General features: G+C 33.8%; 1 protein-coding gene across 2 annotated transcripts in view; it reads left to right on the forward strand.

The window, feature by feature from the left end:
* Window positions 1-25362, forward strand: part of NCAM2 (neural cell adhesion molecule 2) — a 515517-nt gene that overhangs the window by 351730 nt on the left and 138425 nt on the right. For both annotated transcript variants that reach the window (XM_038581267.1, XM_038581268.1), the window contains exon 9: window positions 24978-25128. In XM_038581267.1, coding sequence (XP_038437195.1) covers window positions 24978-25128 — 151 coding nt within the window. The remainder of the gene's footprint in view (window positions 1-24977; window positions 25129-25362) is intronic.

Here is a 25362-nt window from a genome sequence, read left to right on the forward strand (position 1 = left end):
ATTCTTATCATCTATTTTGAACCTGTTTCTTTAAATCATTCCTTCTTATAATTCTTATTACTCAATAAACGTTAGTGTATGTAAGATTATAGGTTTTGATGAATTAGTATGGGATATCATGCAAAATGTCACACAAGTCAAAGTTTAATCCTAATTTTGTCACTTTGGTGTGTCATTCACTATATTACTTCTTATATCTGACCTCAGTTTTTGCAGGTCCAAATCAGGATAATAATGAAATGTCCCTGGAAAAAGTTTCTGGAGATGAAGATGTTATGTTTCCTCATAACTATATGCCAGACACAAATTGAATATCTTAAAAATGTTTTTTTTCTTGTCCTTAGGGGTATCCAGTCTTCTGATATTTTATGCATGAGAAAATGATCATATTAATTCCCTGTTAATGACTGCTGTCACAAAGGAAACCAGTTAAAAAAATTGAGCATGGTCATATGTCCCGTATGAATAACACAAAAACAGGAGAATAGTGTTATAGTTTTTATAGATTGTGCTTCTATGACATAACTGTATATGGAAATTTACTATAAAATCATCTCTAGCAATATCAATTCCAGATCTTGTAACTATATATCACATTCCGTTTGGAAGTTGACAATCTGAATTTCAGTATTCATCTTACTGTACATTTGATGTCAATCTCCATCCCTGCAAGGGAGCGCAGATGAGGGCTCAAACTTCCTGGCTTGGATGAGAATAGGTTTTATGCTAAAGAAAGGCTGGTGTTTCTTCTTAAAAGACATCAAATATCATAGATTTCTTTCTGCTCTCTCAGTTCTGTCTTCTCCTAAACCCCCAAATTTTCCTCTGTAGGAAGTGATTCATTTTTTTTTGGACCCATGTAAATCTCCCACATTACATAGCAATAAATATTGATTCTAAATAAACCCTTATGCATTGTAATAAAGAGTATACAGGTCATTAAAATAGGAAGAAAAAAATGTCACACTCCACAAAGCAAGATGACTTAACAGTGCCTGGTCCATAAGTTTTCAAAATATGGTTTCATAGTCATCTGATAAGCCTGATATCTTTTAAACATTTATTAAAGCAATATTGTTACTTGTTATTTTAAGAGTAAATGGAAGTAAAAAGATCTACAGGGAGTGATTTTTACTTTTAGAATTCTTACAAAATGGTAAACATGACAGCATGAAACCCCATCTATACGAGTAGAATGTTTTATATAATAATTATAAAGTGCTTATAATATTGTCTGGGAGATGACATCTTACACATGCCACTTATATACTCTTAAGATACGGAATCTATAATTATCTTATTCCTGGTACACTTGTCCTGCATAATAAATTATAGGCCTTCCTCTACTAGAAATTAATCCCACCCTACATTGTATAAGAAGTATTTGAAATGTATAGCAGTAAGTTATAACTGTCTTACAGCAGAATTTCTCAAACATTAGTCATTTGACAGCTTCATCTCCTCTGTAATCATGTGCTGCCTGTTATGCACTTATTTTTTCTTTAAATTGAATTAATTTTTCATTTATTCTAACCCTACCCCAAAATGTCAGTGGAATCAAAAGTATGATTATATACTAGTTATGTTTTAAATATCATTAAATAAATATAAAGCTATAAGATAAAATTGTTGTTCAAAGTCATACTAAACATGTGTACCTTCACTGGTACACAGACTATACTTTTAAAATGACTATTTTTTGTGTCAAACATACTTTGAATTAACATGATACAAAGTTTAGGTATGAAATTTTGTGGAGTAGAACACATTCACACATAGCCTGATTAAGACAAAAACCCATTTCCCGTCCTCTTCTTGTTGGGACCAAACACTTCCCTAAACAAACATGGTTCATTATTAATTAAAGGCAAAAGAGATTACAGATACTAGTAACAGAAACTCATTTAGTAACAGTCCTTAATACCAAGTGATCCTTTCAAAATGATGCCAATAGGGCAGCCCTGGTGGCTCAGTGGTTTAGCGCCACCTTCAGTGCAGGGTGTGATCTTGGAGACCGGGGATCAAGTCTCATGTCAGGCTCCCTGCATGGAGCCTGCTTCTCCCTCTGCCTGTCTCTGTGCCTCTCTCTCTCTCTCTCTCTCTCTGTCTCTCATGAATAAATAAAATCTTCAAAAATAAAAAACTGCTTCAAAATGATGCCAATAAACTCAGTACATAAAGTGGAGTGGTTAACCTCAAAAACAATTTCTTCCTATTTTTTGCTGAAGTAAAACACCGAATTCTACTCCTAGTCTGAATTTAAATTTAGATCAAGTCAAAACTTTGTGATTAAAATAATAGGATTTTCCATTCTTTTACATTCCTTTTGAAAAGGGTGTCTGTGTCCAAGAAAGCTAGCTGATTCTTCATCAACTTTTGTATTTTAAGCCCATATTGCTTTTTGTTACTTCACAGTATTTAAACTGAAATTTAAGATTAAAAATAATTAAGTATGAATACTTTAACATTTCATTATGCACTTATGTACAGAAGTCATAGTTGTACTGAAATGTCCCTTTCTATTTTAATATTGTAGAAGTGGTGAGCAAATTTCTCCAGGTATTTAGACACTGTGATCTGGACAATACTTACTTAAAATGCTCTTGTAGACTAAAATACCAGGTCAAAGAGATTTCTGGCAGTAATAAGGATAGGCAGTTCTTTCATACAACAACTTTTTTTTTCATACAACTTCTTGAACAAAATATGACACTTTAAATTTTATAACAATTTAAATATCTCAGCATATATTTATTACATGATTATATTCATTATTATATTATTATTTTATGCTTTGGGATATTATTACTTTTTATCTATGTACAGCTTTGGACCTAAGGAAATGTCCAGTCTATTTTTTTTTTAAGATTTTATTTATTTATTCATGAGAGAGAGGCAGAGACATAGGCAGAGGAAGAAGCAGGCTCCTCTCAGGGAGCCTGATGCTGGACTCGATCCCGAAACGCCAGAATCACGCTCTGAGCTGAAGGCAGATGCTCAACCACTGAGCCACCTAGGTGTCCCGGGAAACTTCCCATTTAAAAAATGATTTATTTAAATCCCTTCTAATGAAAAGCAGAAGGTAATGGATTGAATGTTTCACATCACATGAAAAGCTACACTGAAAATTCTGAGATCTTTTATATTTAAAATGAGAAGATTACATTAACCTTTTCTGTGTTTCTCTCTTTTTTTTAACTCTAAAGTAAATATGACTTCTTAAAAAGATAAATTTCATAAAATGTAAGCAGTAAAATAATCTTTAAAGTGATAGGGTTTTATATGACTAATGTTTTCTTTATCATTTACCCAAATTCATTTAACAGCTATCAACAAATACTACTGAGAACTGTTATGTTTGCATGAACTCTGCTAGGTACAAAGAATGCAGCAGTGGGAAAAAAAATCTTCTACATTATGGTGCATACAACTTCGGAGGGAGATGGAATCAAAGCATATTTAAAATCAGTAGTCTTTTCCCTATGAATATGCAATTCTGAATTATGCAATTTGCACATCCAAAATACCAATTTTGAGTATGTAAGTGCGTTTTTACAAGACTACAGATATTGCTTTGGCATATTTTTTTGTGCTATCGCAGACCCAGTTCAACTTGTTCTTCTGGTTGGCCTGTGTATCATGCACCTTGGAGAGTAGGTCTACTCTCATAGAATATCTCCACTCCGCTTGCTCCAGAATGATAAAAATTGCATAGACTGATTTAAAAACAAAAACAAAAACAATGGCATAAGTGGCTGCGTCTTTGTATTATAAGGAAAAATGAAAGATTTTCAACTTCATTTTCCTCTTTAAATAGAAATTACCAAAATAAGACCAACAAATCCACAATTATTGATTTAAAAGAGAGACTGTAGAGTTTCAAATATCTGAACTTTATTATAAATACTCTAGTGAAATGAAAAGCTAAAATATGGCATATTTATAGCATCATCTTTAAGTATGAAGGACAGAATGTCTGTATCTTTTATATATCTTTTAAGTAGCTATACTTCTGGGCAAATTTTTTACAGCTGTATTTTTATCACTTTTATGATGAATTTTATTTATACCTTTTTACCAAAGCTAGAAGATCCATTTGGCATGCAGTTATGGGCAATTCTTAGTGCCTGATTCTGAGACCGATAAAACAAAACAAAAACACAGGAATAGAGGTCAAGGTGAGAACTATAATGTAAAAAAATAAATAGGCAAATAAAATCAATAAAATGTTTTAGTACAAAATTGAAAGAGCACTGATGATATATTTGTTCAAATATTTTAAAGACATCCATACATACAGTTGAACTAGCTGTATTGCTTAATGCAGGTAATCGTATGACAAAAGGGTAGAAGTTATTAAAAGGCATAGACTTTCCATGAATCAAGGATTACAGATAATGAAATTGTTAAATTTCAAATGAAAGAATGCTTCCTTGAATTCCTCTAGCGCAATTTGCAAAATCAATGTCTGAAAGGAACACCTTTCTTTTAATGTGCTGTGCGTTAGAGGATCTCAAGGAGCTATCCATAGAGTAAGATACATTAAAAAAAATAATCTGCATAACCCATGGGTTCCTAACTACGTTAGCTTTGGTATTCCCAGTTCATTTAAAATACAGTGTTATGAATTAGTGCTATGTATAAGTCACAACATTGAAATAATAACTTAGTATAGTGAGGCAGTGTTTGCAATCTCCTTTTTCTATATAGCTTTTCCATACAACTCAGTTATAAGAAAAATTAAGATTACTTTAGTAAAATCTTTACATTGGGGGGGAAAGTCAATTCTGATTGTAGAGAAGAATGCCAAAGAACATAAGTCTGGCACCTGTAGATTTTAAAGCCTGTATTTTTTTTTCCCTTTGTAGAGATAATGGGCTTTTCTGAAGGATTTTGTATTTGAATGACATTTTTAAGGTCCTCCTAATGCATTTTTTCATACTAGTGCTCTGAGAGCAATATTATAGGTCCCTGCTGGGCAATAGGCAAAATGGATACTTCTATCCCCCATCTGATGTAGGTGGTAGAATAGAATTAGGCAGGTTGGAAATCTTCCTGGATGCTACTGAGCTTGCTGAGAGGTGGGTTTTCAATCATTTACAGCTTCCTGAAATTCTGTTTCCAGCCCACAGCTTGAATAACAATTATCAAAGAAGTCAAGCCATAAGTTCAACATATGCTTTTAAAAACTACTTTTGATAAAATTCGGTGAAATATTTTAAAAATAGGAGTGTCATTATTCTTTTAAAAAACATTATTTATTAATGAACTATTATTTTTAAATGTATTATAAGAATTTCTACTTGAAAGAAGCCGTCATCAGGTTTGTAAGATAACAGTAGTTCACGATTTCGCAGGAATTGTTCTGGGGAAACATATCATTTATATACTGAAAGTGATTTTAGTATGGCTTTGTAGCAGAAAATATTTTTTTCTTGTAAATACTTTGTCCTACATCGAGTTCAGTTGATATTTATTTCTTCTTATGAAGCAATCTAGTACTGTCCCCGAAAAAATACAAAATCATATAGCTATAAGGAAATATGGAGGTGTCAGTGAATATTAATAGACCAAAAAATAAATTTTCTGGTATTTGTAACTTCTTTATTTTAGTAAATAATATTAACAAAATTCAAGAAACAAGATGAAGCAAATTTGAATAAATGCATGACAGTTATGCAGTCATTTGGGTATGATTTAAAATAATATATATGAAAACTAAATTCAAATTACTATATAATAAATGCAGCATATCTGAGAAAATATTTAATCCAATATCTAATAAACAACTTGCATAAAAATAATACATCTGATGTATTTCGTTGTCAACTTTAAGCATCCAACAAAAACAGGTGCATAAAAGAATGTTACTTTCACAATAATTAACAAATAAAACTGAATACATTTTAATGAAAATTACCTTAGCATAGTTACTGCAGTGCCTTCATTGCCCTTGACTCAGAGGTGAACAGTAAAATTAAATGATGTATTAAACAAAGATATTCAATAATAGCTGTGTTCAGCCATCTTTTGAGCACTGGTGTTTATGATAGGGGTTCAGGGTGGGACAAAAATGTTTTACATGTAAATCAGTTTTGGCTATTAATGTTACATTGTCATGATCTACATCTTGGAGCAGCATTATTACTGTTGCTTTGTAATCCACAGAAAGTTCTTTCGAGTTTCTAAATCTCTTATCCTCAGATTATTTTTAGATGCATATTTAATAGTGCATATACTTATAAGAAAAATGTATTTATACTCTATCAGATATGTAGAAGCAATGCATTTCTAATATTTGTGGATTCTACTGTTTTTTCCCTGACCTAGACCACTCATCTTGCTCACCTTTTTTAATCCCCAGCCTAAAATTTCATTGTCTATTATTATAATTAGGACTTCATACGCATTGCTCAATTTTTTTTTTTTTTTGGCTTCGTGAAATGTTTCTGGCAAAACAGCACTCATGGTTTAATTAACCTCCACATCTATTCCACACATGTGGTAGGACAGCTGAGCTTACATGGAGGAAAAGCTTGTAATCATTCTGAATGGTCTCTCCTTAAAGTTGTGGTGCATACCCTGTGGGCATTTTGTTGTTGTTGTTGTTGTGTACCATTCATTCCACATTTTTCTGGTCCATTTTCTTGACCAGTTTTAGACAACTATCTTCAGTTCATTTCCTACATCCTCAAATTTGCAAATTTCCTCTATCCCCAAAGTTTTGCTGATGATCTGCTCTTTTATTAAGAAGCAATCAAAAAAAAACTTTAACAAATTCCTACTACTACATCTACACTCATACATATCTGAACCTGTATGTTACCATGAATGCAAAATCTGAGTTTTTTACATGGCTCCTAGTATGCTTTCTAACATATGAATATCAGTCCAGTAATTCAGATCCTTATTCTCAACAATATTTTTACCCAGTACCTTATTTATCATTCCTGTCAACATCCAAAAATATTCTATTATTTTTCTTTTATTTATATATTGCATATAAAACATATGCATTTTATATGTATATCTGTAACATACACACATACCTACTACACATATCCTTCATATATGTGAATATATGTGTGTATAACATATAGACAGGCAGAGGATGGATGGATGGATGGAAAGATAGATATCTCATATAGCTTCCACATGCCATCTGATTTTCTATCCTGTGTAGTCAGCAAAATCCCTTAAAAATGTTGTTTAACCTTGCTCTAATTTTTTTCCTCCAATTATTTCCTGAACATAAGCTTTGATCATATCACCCCACTGAAGCTCTCTGACAAATTTACCAGTAATGTTCATCTTCTTAAAACTCAGTGGTAAATTATCAGTCCCCCCCCTTTTTTTTCTACCTAGTAACAACAGTGACCCAATGAAATTATCTCTTTTGCTTAAATCTTGTTCTTTAGCTTGCAATATACTTCTGGGTTTTCGTTTGCCACACTTCTCTCTCCTTTCAGTACCCTTTGATTAATCTTTGCCTTCTAATTGGCCTCTAAGTGATTAAAGGCCTTGGTTTGGGGCCCATTCTTGAATTCCTTTCTCTATGCTTATTCCCTTGACTTATTCATCTAGTCTTATGGCTTTGTTTACCACTTGGATCCAGTAAACTCTAAATCTCAACCAATGGACCTCTTCACTACTTCCTAGTCTTTATCCAGTCATGTACCAGACAACTTCATTTGGATATTAAATACGTAGTTTAAAGTGAAAATATCTAGTACAGATCTGTCCATTATCTTCATATTTGCTTCTTCCTCCATCATCTCAACCTTATTAAATGGTGACACTTTCCTTATAGTTACATAGACTAAAATTCTTGGAGTTATCTTTGATTGTTATCTGTTATTACACCCATATTCTTTCTTTAATCTTCTAGCCCAATTTTAAATATATTCAAAATTTGTTCATTTCTTAACACCTACTTATTACTGCTCTAGTCCAAGCCATCATAATTATTTGGCCTAGATTATTACAATGGATTTGAAGAGATCTCAGTGCATTAGTCTCCTTAAAATAGCTAGATTGCTTCACTTGAAACAAGCCAGATAATATCATTCTTTTGTTCAGAAGCTTCCAGTAGTTTCTCATATCGTTTGGAAATTCCTTCTATTACCTGCATGTCTCTGTAGGTAGGCCACTCTTCCAATCTCTGTTATCTCCTTTTTTCCCATATGTCCTACTATTAAGATTAATTAGTTTCAACCAAGTAAAATTTCACATTCCTCCATCAATCCTTGAATATTGCAAGTTTTTCAATAGTGTGTCTACTATATCCATCTAGAATATTAACTGCACATAGCAAGTAATAAGTGTAGTGAAAACTGTCACAAATCTTTGATGTACTGACTACAGTTTCCAATTACTTTTGAATCTTCTGAGAGTCCTTGACCGACAAACTGAGGTCTATATAATAGATGGTTGATTTTTAACAGGTATTAACTCTGAATATATTTTGGTTAATTATTGAGTTCTTCATGTAAACTAAGGATAAGTTGCAGACCACTGTTCTTTCAATTACAAAATTCAGAGCCACTTAAGAACTTAAATATCTCTAAAACACGAGAGTTAATTTCCTCTCTGGATGTTTGCATTCAACTCTGAAGTTCACTGTATCTATCATAGGAGCTGTGATGATTCAGGAACAAATTTTAATTATAGAGACATGTAATGCTAAAGTAATAGTAGCATATCTATTGATCAAAATTTGAATGAATTGATATAATTGTTTGATTACTTAGTAAGTTAATAATCTGTTTATCCATAAATTAAAATGCACTTTGGAGTCAAGTGATAGATAAGGTGATAATTAAGGGGATCCCGTTCACAAAATGAATAGAAATAGGAGATTATCAAGCCATTAAATTGCACATTTTTTGTATGTGTATCATGGAGATGTTGGAGATTTATTGAGGCCTTATCCATCTCTTCCTATATTATAAGAAAACTGCCTGGCTGGCTATTTTGATCAGCACTTTGAGATATAGGACGTTACATATTTATTCACTAATAGTATGCTTTTTTAGTACCTTCTCATAAAATTACAACACTCTGCCCTATGTTATAATTATTTGACCTCTTCTTATGCTTGCATATTCCAGCACACAATTAGAGGCTTGATGAAAGCTGTTTCTCATCAATTTTATGTCTTGTAGCCAAGGTAGTATAATTTCCCAGACCATCTCTGATCCCTGGGCATTTAGTTTCACCAGATCTCCCTTTAATGATAATGTTCTTAATTTTTTCATGGTCTAATGATTGATACAGAACACTGTAAAGATTCACCACAGGCATTTCTGATTTATAATTTTTGGATTGTTTTAAGGAAAATTACTACAATATAGAAATACAAGATGCTTTATCTTCTCCTAATGTCTTTGACAAATTCCACACAGTACCTTCTCTTTTTCATGGTTTCAGGTTGCAGCATTGATTCATTTATCCCATCAAACATTTTTAGTTCTCCTCCTCCTTTGCATTATCATTTTAATAACTTCTATTATATCCTTTCTGAAGAGTTCCTTCTCTTTAATTGAAGGCTTCTAACAATAATAAAAAGTTCTCTTTGCATATGCATTCTTTCTTGTAGCTTACCTATTCTTTATGGAGGATTACTTTATTTGCTATAAAACAAGCAAAATCCAAACCAAAAGAAAAGCAGCTCAATGGAGTTTATATATTTGTTACATACAGTTTTAATTTTTAGCCATTTCTTGGAGATAGGTTGTTTCTGTGTCTGTGTAATGATTTGATGAAATTGTGGTTTTTGGTATTTTGGTGCATAGTGAGTAATTTTTGGTTTTTACATTCATGCCTTATATAAAGCATTTCCAATAAATATACACTGCTTTCATTTATGATAATTATGTTCATTTGCTATGAGTCAAATAGCAACACAGCTACCCAATGCCTGGTTATGAGACTTTGAAATAAGGTTTTAATCACTCAGCATAGCTCCCTGTTCAAAAAGGAGCATATATTTGCTATAATACTAGTGACACATATAATAATTATATATATTAGCTATATAAGATTTCTTATATATCCAATGATGTAGACATTTAAATATATATTTTGCATGATGTAATTTAAAAAGGAAGGAAAAACATACACATACATTGCCAGGTACTTTTTTTCTTCCCTTTATTTTTTTGTTTAAGTTTTTATTTAAATTCCAGTTAGTTAACATATAGTATAATATTAGTTTCAGATATAGAATTTAGTGATTCATCACTTATAAATAACACCCAGTGCTCATCACAAGTGCCCTCCTTAATCTCCAACACCCATTTATCCTATCCCTCCACTTTCTTCCCCACTAGCAATTCTCAGTTTATTCTCTACCATAGTTGATTCTCTACCATAGTTGGTTTTATGTTCTCCCCTCCCCCATCCTTTTTTTTATCCCTATGTTCAACTGCCCAAGTATTTCTTGTGGTTGACTTCAAGTTTCATAGTGTTGTGCTTGAAAAATATGCATGGTATGATATGAATCTGTTTGTATTTGTTGAGGTATGATTTGTGATCCAGTATGTAATCTGTTCTGGAGAATGTCCCATGTGCACTCAAAAAGAATGCTACTTTAGGATGAAATATTCTGATTATATCTGTTAAGTCCATCTCATCCAGTGTGTCATTCAAAGTCATGGTTTTCTTAATTGATTTTCTGCTTGGATGATCTGTCCATTGCTCTGAGTGGGGTGTTAAAGTCTCTTACTATTATTATATTATTATCCATGAGTTCCATTATGTTTGTTATTAATTGTCTTATATATTTGGATACTCTCAAGTTAGGGGCATATTTACAATTATTAGATCTTCTCATTGGATAGACCTCTTTATTGTGATGTGGTGCCCTTCATCATTTCTTGTTACAGTCTTTGGCTTAAAATCTAGTTTGTCTGATATAAGTATGGCTACTCCAGCTTTCTTTTGTCATCTGCTACCTAGATAATGGTCTCCATTCCCTCAAGTTCAACCCGTAGGTATCATTAGGTCTAAAATTAGTCTCTTGTAGGCAGCATATAGATGGATCTTAGTCTTTCTTATCCATTCTGATACCTTATGTCTTTTGATTGGAGCGTTTAGTCCATTTGCATTCAGAGTGGTTATTGATGGATATGGACTTAGTGCCATTGTAATACTTTTTTAAGTCTTTGTTTCTGGAGATTTTTCTCTGTTCTTTTCTAGCCTTTGTTGCTTTTCATCTTTCTTTCCCGCTAAAAGAGTTCTCTTTACTATTTCTTGCAGGGCTGGTTTAGTGATCACAAACACCTTTACTTTTTGTTTGTCTAGGCAGCTTTTTATGTCTCCTTTTATTCTGAATGACAGCCTTGCTGGATAAAGTATCCTTCCGCATATTTTTCCCATTCAGCGCATTCAATATATCATGTCATTCTCTTCTGTCCTGCCAAGTTTCTGTAGAGAGGTCTACTGCTAACCTTATTTGACTTCCCTTGTAAGTTGGAGACTTTTCTCTTGTTGTTTTTAGGATTTTTTCCTTATCTCTGTATTTTGCAAATTTAACTACAATATATCTTGGTGCTGGCCTGCTATTGATTTTGCTGGAAGTTCTCTGTGCCTCCTGGATTTAGATATCAGTTTCCTTCCCCAGATTGAGAAGTTTTCAGCTATAATTTACTCAAATAAACATTCTGCCTCTTTTTCCCTCTTTCTTCTGAGATTCCTATGATATAAATGTTTTTACACATTATGGAGTTGCCGAGCTCCCTAAGTCTACATTTGTGATCCAATATTTTTCTCTCCCTCTTCTTTTCATCTTCATCATTCTCTATAATTTTATTGTCATCACTTATTCATTCCTCTACATCTTCCATCCTTGTGGTCATTATATCCAGTTGGTTTTATATCTCAGTTATAGCATTTTTATTTCTGTCTGACTAGTTTTTAGACTTGTGCTCTTTTATCTATGTGGTAAGGGATGCCCTGTTGTCTTCTATGCTTTTTTCAAGCCCAGCTAGAATCCTTATGATTATTGTTTTAAATTCTGGATCAGGCATATTACTTATATCTGTTTCAATTAAATCCTTGACCTTTTCTTGTCCTTTCTTTTGAGATGAATTCCTCTGTTTTGGCATTTTGTCTAGGTCCTTGTTTTCTTTCTGTGTTAGGAAAGCCTGTTATGTTTCCTGCTCCTGAGAGTAATGGCTTTATTAAGAAGAGGTCATATGCTGTCCAGGGCCTGGCACTTCTGTGTCTCAGGTGTGTGCTGTGTGCACTATGCTGCTGTGTTTTGGCTGCTCTTTCTCTCAGGTCAGCCCTCTGCAGAATTTCTCCTTGCCTGCAGTAGGAAGTGTTTGGACTTTGGCCAGAGTGTGGTGAGTTTTAACTAGATGTGCCCTAATCTGCTTGTTAAAAAAGAGATTTGATGTTATTTCCACTAGAGCTGAAGCTTTGCAGAGCTCTCTGGTCAGTAGATGTGGTGCATGTGGGGAGGGGAGAGCATTGTGCTGGTTTTCTGGGTGATGAGCCCGCTGTGCTAGTTTTCAGGCACACTTGCCCAAGAAGAGCAGCACTTGCAGAGCCTAGGGGCCAGGACTTGGTGTATGCAGTTTAGGCAGCCAATGTTGGCTCTTTGCTGCTAACTGAAGTTAGTTTATGCTGAGGAATAGGGGAGAGAAATGGTGTTACTGGCTCTTTTGTCCCCAGAGAGGAAATGCCACCTATCCCAGATCCACTCCAAAGATGAGGAACCCTCTCTCCCATTATGTCGCAGGGCATCCTTACATCATGCCATTTGCCGCTGGGCTATCTGCCCTTATCCACAAGAGCACTGCAGTGCCCTCAGGGGCTTCACACCAGCCATTGTGTGTACCTCCAAAACTCCACTCTTTGAGCCTGGCTGGTGGTAAAAACTCACAAAAATCAGCTCCTCTCATTTTCCCAGTTAGTGACTTTGGGGAAGTGTTTTCCTTGTGTGATCCCCTATGTGTCCCTTCCCCCTTCACTCTCTCTGTGATCAGGGCTCCCTCTCCTCCACAGCACCCTCAATCCATTTCTCCCCCCAAACCACATCTCTGCACCTCCACAATGCGGCCTCTTTACCTCTAGTTGTACAGTTCTGTCAGCCCTCAGATCAGTTTCTTGGGTATACAGAATGATTTTATATTTATCTAGCTGTGTTGAAAGGATAAGACAAGGCTGGTGTCCTCCTACTACTCTGCCATTTTAGCTCCTCCTAACAAAATACGTTTTAACTTACGGTTTCAGTCTGATGAAAATGATGTTAAAAGTGATGTGTACTCTAAGAGTTTTCATATCTATGACAAAAAGTGATCATTGGAGGGTAAATAGGTAAATTTTCTGATGGTCGTGTGGAATTAGTGACAACTTAAAATACTTGTTGGGGCCCCTGGGTGACTCAGGCAGTAAGGATCAGACTCTATTTTGGCTCAGGTCACAGCCTCAGGGTCCTGGGATTGAGCCCATGTTGGGCTCCCTACTCAGCAGGGAGTCTGCTTGTCTCCCTCTCCCTCTGCCCCTCCTTGTGCTCTCTCTCAAATAAATAAATCTTTAAAAATTACCTATTAGAGCTTCTCTTTTATAATGGATAAAGCAGGGCTTGATTTATGCTCTGGATTTAAACAACAAGTACAATTTATGACATTATGGGCAGCACATTGATCCCTGAGAGAAGAGAAACAAATGATATGAGTCTTATGATTGCTCAAGCATAATGTCGGGAGAGTTTCCAGGCTACAGCAAAGAGATGAATGGTCTGGTTGTTTCTCTTAGTTGAAGAAACAGTGTTCCAAATTTGAGTCATCCATGGTGCTAGAATTCGCAGTATGGAATACTAGAGAGGAGAGAGCTCTGTAGGAAAGAGGGAAATTCACACACAGAGAGGTCCAAAGATCTTCAGTATTTTTCCCTGATGTTTTAAGCTGAGTACCAATATGTGTATGTGTGAGAGACTATTCAGAGATATAGAAAGAACCACTGGAATACTGAACAATGTTGCTTTAGTAGTGTGACCAAATTAGTCCTGAACTAAAGATTGCTCCCACCTCCCCTAACAAAATTTAAAATTTCAAAAGAATAAAATAGTTTTCAAGGATTTTAACAGTGTCTCAGAGAAGAGACCAAACACACTGAAAGGAATTAAAAAAAAAAACACTGCACTCAAAGTGTCTGGCACCCTATCAAAAATTATGGCAAGAAATATATAACGAATAGCAAACAAAAATACATCAATTAATATAAACAAATCCATTAATGACGTAGGAAATAGTAGATAAAAATATTCATATATGGGCAGCCCGGGTGGCTCAGCGGTTTAACGCCACCTTAAGCCCAGGGTGTGATCCTGGAGACTCAGGATTGAGTCCCTCATCTGGCTCCCTGCATGGAGCCTGCTTCTCCCTCTGGCTGTGTCTTTGCACCTCTGTGTGTGTGTGTGTGTGTGTGTCTCTTATGAGTAAATAAATAAAATCTAAAAAAAAAAAGAATAATCATATATGTATTTTTTACATATATACTGTCTAAAAAAAAGCATGAGCATAATAAGGAGACACAAAAGAAACAAAGTAAATAATTCTAGAGATCAGGAAACGTCTGAAGTAAAAAAAGAAAAAAAACATGGAATTAATAGCAGATTACATACTACAGAAGAAAAAAATTAAAAAAAAATTAAGAATTTTTTAAAAAAAGATACTACAGAAGAAAAGATTAGTGAAATCAAAGAACAATATAACTTATTCAAATGTATATGGAGGAAACAGACTAATATATTCTTTCAGTAGTCCTGTCTTTTTTTTGTTTTGTTTTGTTTTGTCTTAAGTATTGACCAAAGATGACATAGGATAAGGGCTCTATTTGTCCCATTAGTTAGAGCAAAGAAAAATGTTCCCAAAATATTTTTAGTTTCTTCATACTAAAGTGGAAAAAAATCCATTATAGAATATCTTGTAGGATTTGTATAAAGATATACTAATGGAAAAGCATAGTGACCTCAATTAACATTTATTGAATATATGGTATATGTCAGGTATTTTTTAAGCACTTCATATAACATTATTGTATTACTTCCTATTTGATATTATGCTTCTGCTTTTAAAACTTCTTTGTCTAGAATTTGAACTGGATTACCATACTCCTTAAACTGGTTACATAATTGACTATAACATTTTTCATGTACCTAGAACTGAGCTTACCTAATCTTATATGATTCTAACTAGATGTGGGAAAAAGCAGCAAAGAGTAAATACTCTGTATTAGACAACTTGTACTGTGATAACTCTAGCAAAATAAATGACATTGAAATATCAGTGCCTTTCAATTAAGAATTTTATGGATTTTTATGTATTGACTTTGGATTCAGATCTTCTCTACATTGTTCTAACAGTTCAGGAAATGATCTAAAGGAATAGATCCATCTTGACTGTGCTGTTTATAATTTCCCATGGTAAATGTATGATGTAACTGAAAACAAAGGCAAAAGATTAGAGAACAGTATAATGAAATATCATGTCTATTCTTCACCTTTACAGGTATTAATATTGTGTTATTCCAATTCTAGTATTTTTAATATTGTGCTTCTTCTATTTCCAATGACTATCTTTGTGCTAGATAGTAAAACATTTTAAATTTTAGAATAAAAAACATGGAACCAGGTGACCTATGGATTCTTCAAAGCCTTAAAATCATGGAATCTGTGCTTATTAGTGATTACTCATATTACTTCCAGAGCAGTATGACTTAATAACACGATATCAATGTTCACAAGTTAAGTTCAGTTATGTGACATAAGTCATTGCACTACATCTGAGTATCTTATAATAAATGTTGACTAGGAAGGTTTAGAGTATAATGTGCCTCATTTTTTCACAACCCTTTTCTGTCTTTTCATGGTTGTATGACATGAAACTAAATTTTACCTTAATAGAGGATGTGATTTTTGGATCTGAGTATCTTCTTGGCTTCATTACTTCTTATTGATTTTTTGATAACCAGTTTTTCTTACATATCTTATTTTCCATTATAAAGGATACACAGAAAAAAAATGAGACTCCAGAAATGATAGTGACCATTCTATTTTTCTTGATTTCTTAACCTTGGAAAAACCACTGGAATTTTACATAGATGATACTTTGAATCAGTGGTATATTCTAAGTCCTGACTTTCTATTCTAGTCCCATACTTATGACTTAAATTCGTGTGTTTTGCATTTTCTAAACAATCCTGATATCAAATATTTTGTTTCATTATCCTTAGGTTAGATTAAAATGCCATACATAATTACACAACAAAAAATAAGTCTTGTCAGGCAGATTAGCCAACAGTTATGCCAGAATTATGGTCAGTTATACTATAAGCATATTCCTCTTATTCAAATTTACTTTCTTGGAGCTCTAATCACAATGAATGGCCATAATAAGTAATAGTGAATATCACAGACATGGGGTCATGTTACTTTATATGGCTTTGACCAGTATAAATTTCAGGAAGGTGATGCATAATCATTGGAATCTTAAAATTTTAAAACCATTGAATGGTATCATTGAGTTCATATCAATGTAACACTTACAAGACTGACCTTTCATACCAAAGTCATGGCCTTTGAATAGGGAAGGTCATCCTGATGAAGAGCAAAGTCAAGGATACATGCAAACTGTCCACAAATGTGATGGCAATTACAGACAAATTTAATATCTAGAGTTTTATTTTAGCATTATGGATATAATAAAATATGAATCCCATTATTCAGTAATTTAATTATTTATGTGTGAAATGTTTTATCATTTATCAGTAGGATTTTGCTCTCCTATGGTAGTTTCTTTGTCCTATTTTAATTTTGTTCTTTACTGAATATATTACAAATTTTTAATTGACAAAATATTATAAATAATTGGGATGTAGCTATGGGACTGTGAGAAAAGTCTAGCAGTAGTAATGCACTGGTGAGTAAAAAGAAGATAGGAGAGTTATTATTTCTCTGTGAGACAGAATACCCTTCGCTATCACAATGAAATGGATGTTGTATAAACTTATATATTTATCTCTTGGATATGGATATCAGATGTTTTATGCCAATTTATTTATCATGTAATAACACATCCTAAGCTCTTTACAAATACTCGTTTAATCTGCATAGCAGATTATGAGTGTTGCACTCCCATTATACAGAGACAGAAACTAAGATACAACTAAATTAAGTAATTAACTCCAGGTCATAAAGGTTGTAGGTGGCAGAATTAGGATATAAACTTTCCAGTCTGGTTCTGCCGTCTTAGCTGCTATGTTATGCTAAAGTTGGCATCACACTCGGGCATTAATATGAAATAAGCAGTTCACATTCTGAAAACCATCATTTTGACAACTGTTAGTTGGAACCCACCTTATATAATTTTTTTTGAAATTAAAATCTGTGAAGAGTTTATTCTAGTTTCACTTTATATCAACATCTCATTTATTAACATTTCAATTTTAAATATCAATTTTAAAGTACTGAAAATATAATATGGAACAGAATTATCCCAGTTATTAAAATATGGGTACATATCATAAAAGATGAATATATGCATGCATATGTATAATTTATAGACATACAATAGTTTACTAATGATAGAGAATATTTCCCATCCTGAGCTCTGTGACAGAAACCTAGAAATACTCTCTTCCCTTTTTCTTTCATCACAATTTCTCATCCAATCATTCACTAAACACTGTTGATTCTCCTTTAAAGCATTTATAGAATGTATTCACTTCTCTCCATCTCCACTACCACTACCTTTTCTTAGCACCTTATCCATGCAGTATGCTTCCATGGGCCTCTCTTCTCCCTCTTGAATTCATCCTTCACCCCACAGCATGAATGATCTTTTCAAAGAGCAAACACATTTGCCTTGTAGGCCTGAAACCTTTCATATCCTTTTCCAATTGCTTATGGAACACCCAAATTCCTTCTTTAATTTTTAGCAGTTTTATTTACAAATAATCTATGCAGGATGCAATTCACTCATTAAAGAATACAATTAAATGCCTGTTAGTATATTTGCAGAGCTGTGCAATTATCCACAAAATCAATTTTGGAATATTTTTCATCATCTGAAAAAGAAATTCCTCCCCTCTTGGCCATCACTCTCAATCTCCCCAAGCAGCTGCCGATATACTTCTGTATCCATAGATTTGTCTATTCTGGAAATTTCATATAAATGGAAGCAGTCAATATGTAGCCTTTGTTACTAGTTTTTTTCACTTAGCCTAATGTTTTCAAGGTTCATCCATATTGTAGCCTGTGTGTAAGTATTTAATTTCTTTTCATTGCCATATAACATTCCATTGTATGACTAGATCATTCTATTTATGCATGCAGTAGTAGATGGACATTGTAATGCTTTAATTTTGTGGTTTTATTAATAATGCTATTATGGACATCCATGTATAAGATTTTGTGTGCATATATATCTTTAATTCTCTGGTGAGTGTAATTGCTAAGTCATAAGATAACTCTGTGTTTAATATTCAGGATAACTGTCATATTTTTTTTTATCCAAACCACCTGCTCCATTTTTCATTCTCATCCACCAGCCAATTTGTCCACAGCTTCACTGATACTATTATCTATCTTTTTGATTACAGCTAGCCCAGAGGGTGTGAAGTGGTATTGTGGTTTTGATTGACAGTTTCGTGGTAGCTAATGATGTTGAGCATCTTTTCATGTTATTACAGGTCTTCCTTTGACTTTTGAGCCTCATTACAGCAGTCCTGTCCCTCTCTGGCCACTTTATCTCTTGCCCCTCTCCACTTTATATTAAGTATTCTAGTTCCAGTGAGCTTCTTTCATCTTTCTGAATGTGCCATTTTTTTCCTTCTAGTTCAGGCCTATGTAGTTCCCATTTCCTTCCTCCTTTGTTTCTTCTTTTAGCTTGGCCAGAGCAATTTTGTCAATGTGTGGTGTGCACAGTTGTGCAGAGCCTGACACTCACAAGGGCCCTGTGTGCTTCCATGTATTGCTGTGGTTGCCTTGAAATTCACAATAAGTTTTAGACAAGATATCCCACATTTCATTTTGCAGTAGGTCTTGATAATTATATAGTCAGCCTGGTGCTGGACCCATCTTTATTACTTATCCTTCAGATCTCAGTTTAGACAAACATACCTGTAAGACATTGTCCCCCACCTCCATAGACTGTATCATGTGTGTTTCCTGAACCTCATCTATACCAGCATGCATTATGATGTCATGTTTTTCATCTATGCCCTTTGACCTATAAGACTAAAGGCTCTGCCTTTCTGATTCATTATGATGTCCTCAGAAACCAGCACGGTGGTAAGATATGTAGTTCAACCCCATAGTTATGGCTCAGCAAAGGGCCACATAAGGAAAGTAATTCCAAATATGAACTCCAGGGCCAGACAGCCTTGACATCCAGTGCTATAATTTGTAAGATGTGTGGAAATTGCGTATTTAATGTTTTTGTTCCTCCATTTCCTCATCTTTATTTTTTTAAATATTTTATTTATTTATTTATTTATTTATTTATTTATTTATTTATTTATTCATGAGAGACACAGAGAGAGAGAGAGAGAGAGAGAGAGAGGCAGAGACATAGGCAGAGGGCAGAGAGAGAGAGAGAGAGAGGCAGAGACATAGGCAGAGGGCTTCCTGCAAGGAGCCTGATGCAGGACTCAATCCCAGGACCCTGGGATCACGACCTGAGCCAAAGGCAGATGCACAACCACTGAGTCACCCAGGTGCCCCATTTCCTCATCTTTAAAGTGGGAAAAATAATAGTCTAAATCTCATAGTAGTAGTATTAGGATTAATTGGGGATTTAGTGAACTAATAAATGTAGAACATTTAAAATAGTATCTTAACTACCACTGTTACCTGCTATCTGCGCTATATTCAGTTCCTATTTGTTGAATACATTATTGACTCTATATACAAAGAGAGAAGAGGGCATTAGAACCTAGGGAAAAATTATGTAAATTAAGAAATTACATTGTTCATATCACTCTTCCTTATATGATTTTGCAATGCTAGAAAGAAGGGTAGTTGTACAAAAGTTCAGTTTAGGGAATCAGAGCAGGAAGAAAATTAAGAAGCTGGGAGCAAGCTCAGAGGAAAGAGAAATTAATGCTAAGAGTAGGTATAGGAATCTTATAAGGAAGGAAGAGAATCTTTCTGTTTAAAATTCTTGCAGAAATTATTCAACTTAACCCAATGTTAACATAATTTTGAGAGGTTAGCTTGAGTAAATTAATACCAGTAACCTTTGGAACATATTTCCTTGTTTATGTAATTAACAGTTATGCTTTTACATTACCTCAAAGTATTTGAAGTTGCATTTAATTTACAGTCAATGAAGCTAGAATGCCATTACAAAAAGGCAAACAGAATGTATGATATAGGGATGCATGGTTTCTGTGTGTCTGTATTTGTCTTGGGTCCGGCGTGCTGTCTCTGTTTGCCAGTTCAACATCAGGAGAGCCTATGTACCCTCACTCTCTTCTCTGTGCCTGCTGGCTTCTCTCAGTTGCTTCATATGCCTTCTGGGGGCACCAGTTTTAAGTTCTCTCTATAAACTGTTCCTCTTTCATTATTCTGAGATCATAATCCAAACCTCCGTTTATCAGGGAACATTCTTCTCACTCTACCCCACCCCTCCATTTACTCATCCTTAAAATGGAATTTTGGCATTCCTACATGGTACTTTTCAGTTTGTTTGTATTATTTTTTCAAATTAATATCTGCCGAATTTTAATCTCCCAAAGGGTAAAAATGGTTCAGTTTTGCTCAACATGTATCTCCAGTGCCTGGGTGCTTTTTGTAGAATAATTGCACAAGAAAACAATTGCTGAGTAACTAAGTGACATAATTCACAAAACTCCCAAAAGGCCAGCCAAAGGGGCCAATGACATCAGTATATAGAATACAGATAGGGAATATCACCACGTCAAATGTGTTGTATACTACAATTGGGTTCTAAACCTGGCAATAAATATCTGGTCAGTATGGTCACAAAAACAACCTGTAAACATGATACATTGCATAATTTCAACAGTCCAGCAATTAAAATTGACAACAAAATATTTGTGTTGGAACTAAACTCTAGAAGGTAGTTATCACATAGATGTATTTCATTAAGTGATTCTTTTTTTTATCATTAAATGATTCTTGATTGGACAGTAAACTATCAATAAACATTTTTTTCAGTGCACTCTATAAATAACCATTTTATAAAAATATTGAAATATCATTCAAATAAGCAGTTCTTAAATTGACCTTTTGGAAAGGCAAAGAATATAACATTAAGTCAAATCAGAGTGCCTTTCTGTAAAGGATTGGAATAATTTTGTATAGTCAGGCACTTTACTTTCTAATCATCTTACTTAATGCAGTGATATAACCTGAAAATACTAGATGGACAGCTAATATGCCCATTAACCTGTCTCAATCAAATATCAGATGTCTTGCATGAATATTTGGTAGGTGGTGAATCAAAGCCAAGATATAAATTAATTTTCTCTCAGAAATATGTAATGCCTTTTTGTAACACAAAGAGAAAGATGTCCTTTGAAATGTCAGATATGAGAAGGAATGACTTTGGTCTTCTAATGTAAGTATTTGAGACAAATGCACATTGTAATTATTACAGAGTCAATGTCAAGTCTGAAAATGACTTATGATTTCTCAGGGAATCACACACTTTCCCAAAGAAATTCTGTTCTTCCAGAATTTCTGTTAATAATTTCAGATACATTGAAAATAACTTTTAAATTCCAACATCTTTACTAGTATCATACTAATTTTTAAAGATACCAGTTTTTCATAAGTCAAAAACCATATCATTTACAGCAGGTAATAACATGAGGACCTGTTTATTTTCAAAGGAGGCATATTTTCTCTATCAATTCTGTGAAAGAACAATACTTTTCGTAATAGAAAAATGAAGAATTTGTTTTGTATTATTAAAACGGTATTTTATCACATTAATAAAGTTACTAACTGCAAATTTTTAATTCATAGTAAATAATAACTGGAGGAATACTTTTCCTTTACTCAACTATATCTAAATTTCACTATAACTTAATTTGCTTTAAAGATATTAGAATATAATGGCCCTGTTCTTGGTACTAGTCCAGGTGACTTTAACATAAAGTGCCATAAAAATAAAAATGTTCTCACATTTGTTCAACTATAATATCCTACAAGATGAATTCTGAAGTTCCAATTAGATTAGAAAAAGTAGTGTGTTCTAAGAAAAGCACAGAGTTCAAAGTAGTACATTTAATAATTATATAAAACAGTTGATTTATTTTGAATATAAACTGATATTTTCCCAAGAAATTAAAGGGATGATGACAGAACCCTGTCATGTAAACATAGAAGAGGTAAAGGGGCAAAGGTTGAGACAGGTCTATGGAGGGTGCTTATGGAAATGACAGTAATTCAGATTAATTGGAATCCAAATTAATGGTATCCAAATTATAAAGTGGGCTTAAACAAAAAATCGATGTCTTAGACAGAAAGGAGATGTCACATGGAAGTCCTTAAATGTCAGGCTGAGACATTGGGATTTTATTCAGATGTCAGTAGAATGTTATTCATGATTATAGAGCACATGGTATATGAAACCTTCATGAAGTTGTTAGGAGAATTAAAAGTTTGCTTTTAGAAAAACTTATTCTTAGCTACACAAGAAATAATTTCTGCATCTGCAATGAGACTTTGCTAAAGAAACATAGGAAATAACATTATGCTGATGGCTTTTGCAGAGTCAGGGAATCTTTTTCAGTCGCATTCACCCTGAGTGTGATTGTTCTCTCTGAAACCCAGAGATGCCCGTTAGCATTCTTCCAACTCAGCAGCACAACTAAGCTTACAAATAGGAGAAGCAGAGAGCAGATAGGTCCCTGGAAATACAGTTGGTAGACATTGAACATGATAATGTTGAACAAGATGATAAACTGAGATTTATCATCACTTACCATGTAAATGGATAAAGACTTAGCAACTGATCTAAGACTGAAGACATGGTCTACCATGGAGCATGGAAAACAATTAGTACCATTCATGGAAGGAAAGACCACAGGAGTAGATCGTGTTGTGCTGGGTGACCGAGTGATATGTTCAGATATACCCATGCTGGTTGAGAAACATCAAATGGGCATGTCCTGAAAGAGACATATCTGGTTCCATAGCTCTCCCGGGAAAGAGGAATCTTGCCTAGAGAAAGAGTGACTACAGGTCATGACAACTGCTAATATGGGAGGGGATGAGAATGTCTAAGCAGAATTCATTGGCTGTGTTCAGGACAGAATACAGGGGCCCCCAAAGAGAGGAAACCTCAACCCAGACTAACAAGTAGTCAGAAAGTGACACTGGGAGAAAACACAATAGAGTGTGGGTGTCCTGAAAGCCAAGGGAAGTTTGCACATAAGGACGGAAGGGTAGTTTGTAGGGTCCAATGATAGAGATGCAGTAAGATAAGAAAATAATACTCATTTAGTTATCAAAAAGTAGTTACTTTGTATAACAAATTGGCCATTCTGTTTGAGATTACTCATTCTAATTTTTACTTCTGTGAGTTTCTGCATTTTTTTTCTCTTCAGTATGTACTCGGGTTGGCCACTGAACATCTTAATTATTGGAAAAAAGAGAATGTCTTTTGCTTGAAAGCCTTACCTTACTATTTTTTAGCAATACTTGAGAGTTGAGGAGCATATTTTTGGTCTGATCTGGGTCACATAATACATTCCCTGCATGTTTTTGTTTCTTTGTTTTTGAAAACCATTTTTACGATCATGATAGTAAATGAATTATGAGTGGCTGATATGATTGTATAGTAATTGCATTCCTTTATAAAACTAGAAGGCAAAAAAGTGATCCTACTGTGTCCCAATCAACTTCATGTTTGAAAAGGAGCTTTAAAATAGTCTTTTGATATTAATAAAAGAAAATAAACAAATTTTAATGATACAAAGACACATATTGAAATTCATTTGAATTTCAGTTATATAGAAAATTAAACAGCCATTATGTTATTACATAATAACTTACATATTTCAAATTAAATGTATGGCATGTAGTTTTTATTGAGGCACTAAAACCTCAAATATTGAAAATAATCAATTCAATAATATTAAAGTACATATTACAAATGAATTATAAAATGGCAGATACCACTATATTTCCTGATTGTGCAAAGTAAAATTCAGTAAATTAACTACCTCTGTTTTAACATGTGTGCTATCAAGGTATTTAAATGATTTAAGAAAACAATTGTAGGTATACCGATTAGGTTGCACACAAGAATTCTTATTTGAAATATAATCTCTAGGCTTTTGGATTATGAGCAACTCCTTGATTTGCATCAATATTCATAGGGCATGTGATTAATCTTTTTCATGTTGATTCCATTTACTTTCTAAGAATGACTTACATAGTGCTGTTTTTAATAATTTATCTGTTATAAATATGGTACCTAACAGACTTTGGAGCAGTGCTGTTTCATGCATTCAAAATAAATATAAATTCTTCTTAAAGCTTTAATTTCCATACATCTTTGTACACTGACTTTACATGGTGAAATGGAAACTAAAGTGAAGGAGGAATATCATTTTCACTGGTGGGTTTCAGCCAGAATTGAATGGGCATTGTTGTTCCATTCTGTTTGTGAAGAGCATAATTGGAAGCCAACAAAGCCCTTCCTAGAACATGCAAGCTTTTTAAAAAGCAAAGAGTGCACTAAATAAAGAGGTTGATAAAATATGTGTTGAAGTTTTTACTACATGTTGGTGTCCCTGTAAGCAAGTGGGTGGGTAAAATGGAAAAGCTAAAAACAGAAAGTCATAAACACAGAAACATTGGTTTTTAAAAAAGTAATACAGGTAAGACTTTATTTTCGTTTATTATATATGTGATAAACACCCTATGTTTGGTCATAATTTTGCACAAAACAAGCGTAAAATCTTTCTTTTTCCTGAATCGATGTAAACAGAGCCCAGATGGTCGTATCGAAGTCAAAGGGCAGCATGGAAGCTCATCACTGCATATTAAAGATGTGAAGTTGTCAGATTCAGGGAGATATGACTGTGAAGCTGCAAGTAGAATTGGAGGGCACCAAAAGAGCATGTACCTTGATATTGAATGTAAGTTATTTTCATTTTGTATGTTTATTAAAACAACTTTTTCTGCTTTGACAAGTATGAATTTTGGTAGGATCATCGAAATACCTGTGTAGTTCATGATTTGATGCATAGCTCTAGAACTATTGTTGGCATTCAAAGTCAGTTTTTAGAGACATCTAGTGGATGTTATAGGACACTTCACAGTACTATATAGATTTAATGGTTTTGATACTACTTATCCTGAAAACTTTGATT

The sequence above is a fragment of the Canis lupus genome, chromosome 31 (assembly GCF_011100685.1).
Source record: "Canis lupus familiaris isolate Mischka breed German Shepherd chromosome 31, alternate assembly UU_Cfam_GSD_1.0, whole genome shotgun sequence".
NCBI lineage: Eukaryota > Metazoa > Chordata > Mammalia > Carnivora > Canidae > Canis > Canis lupus.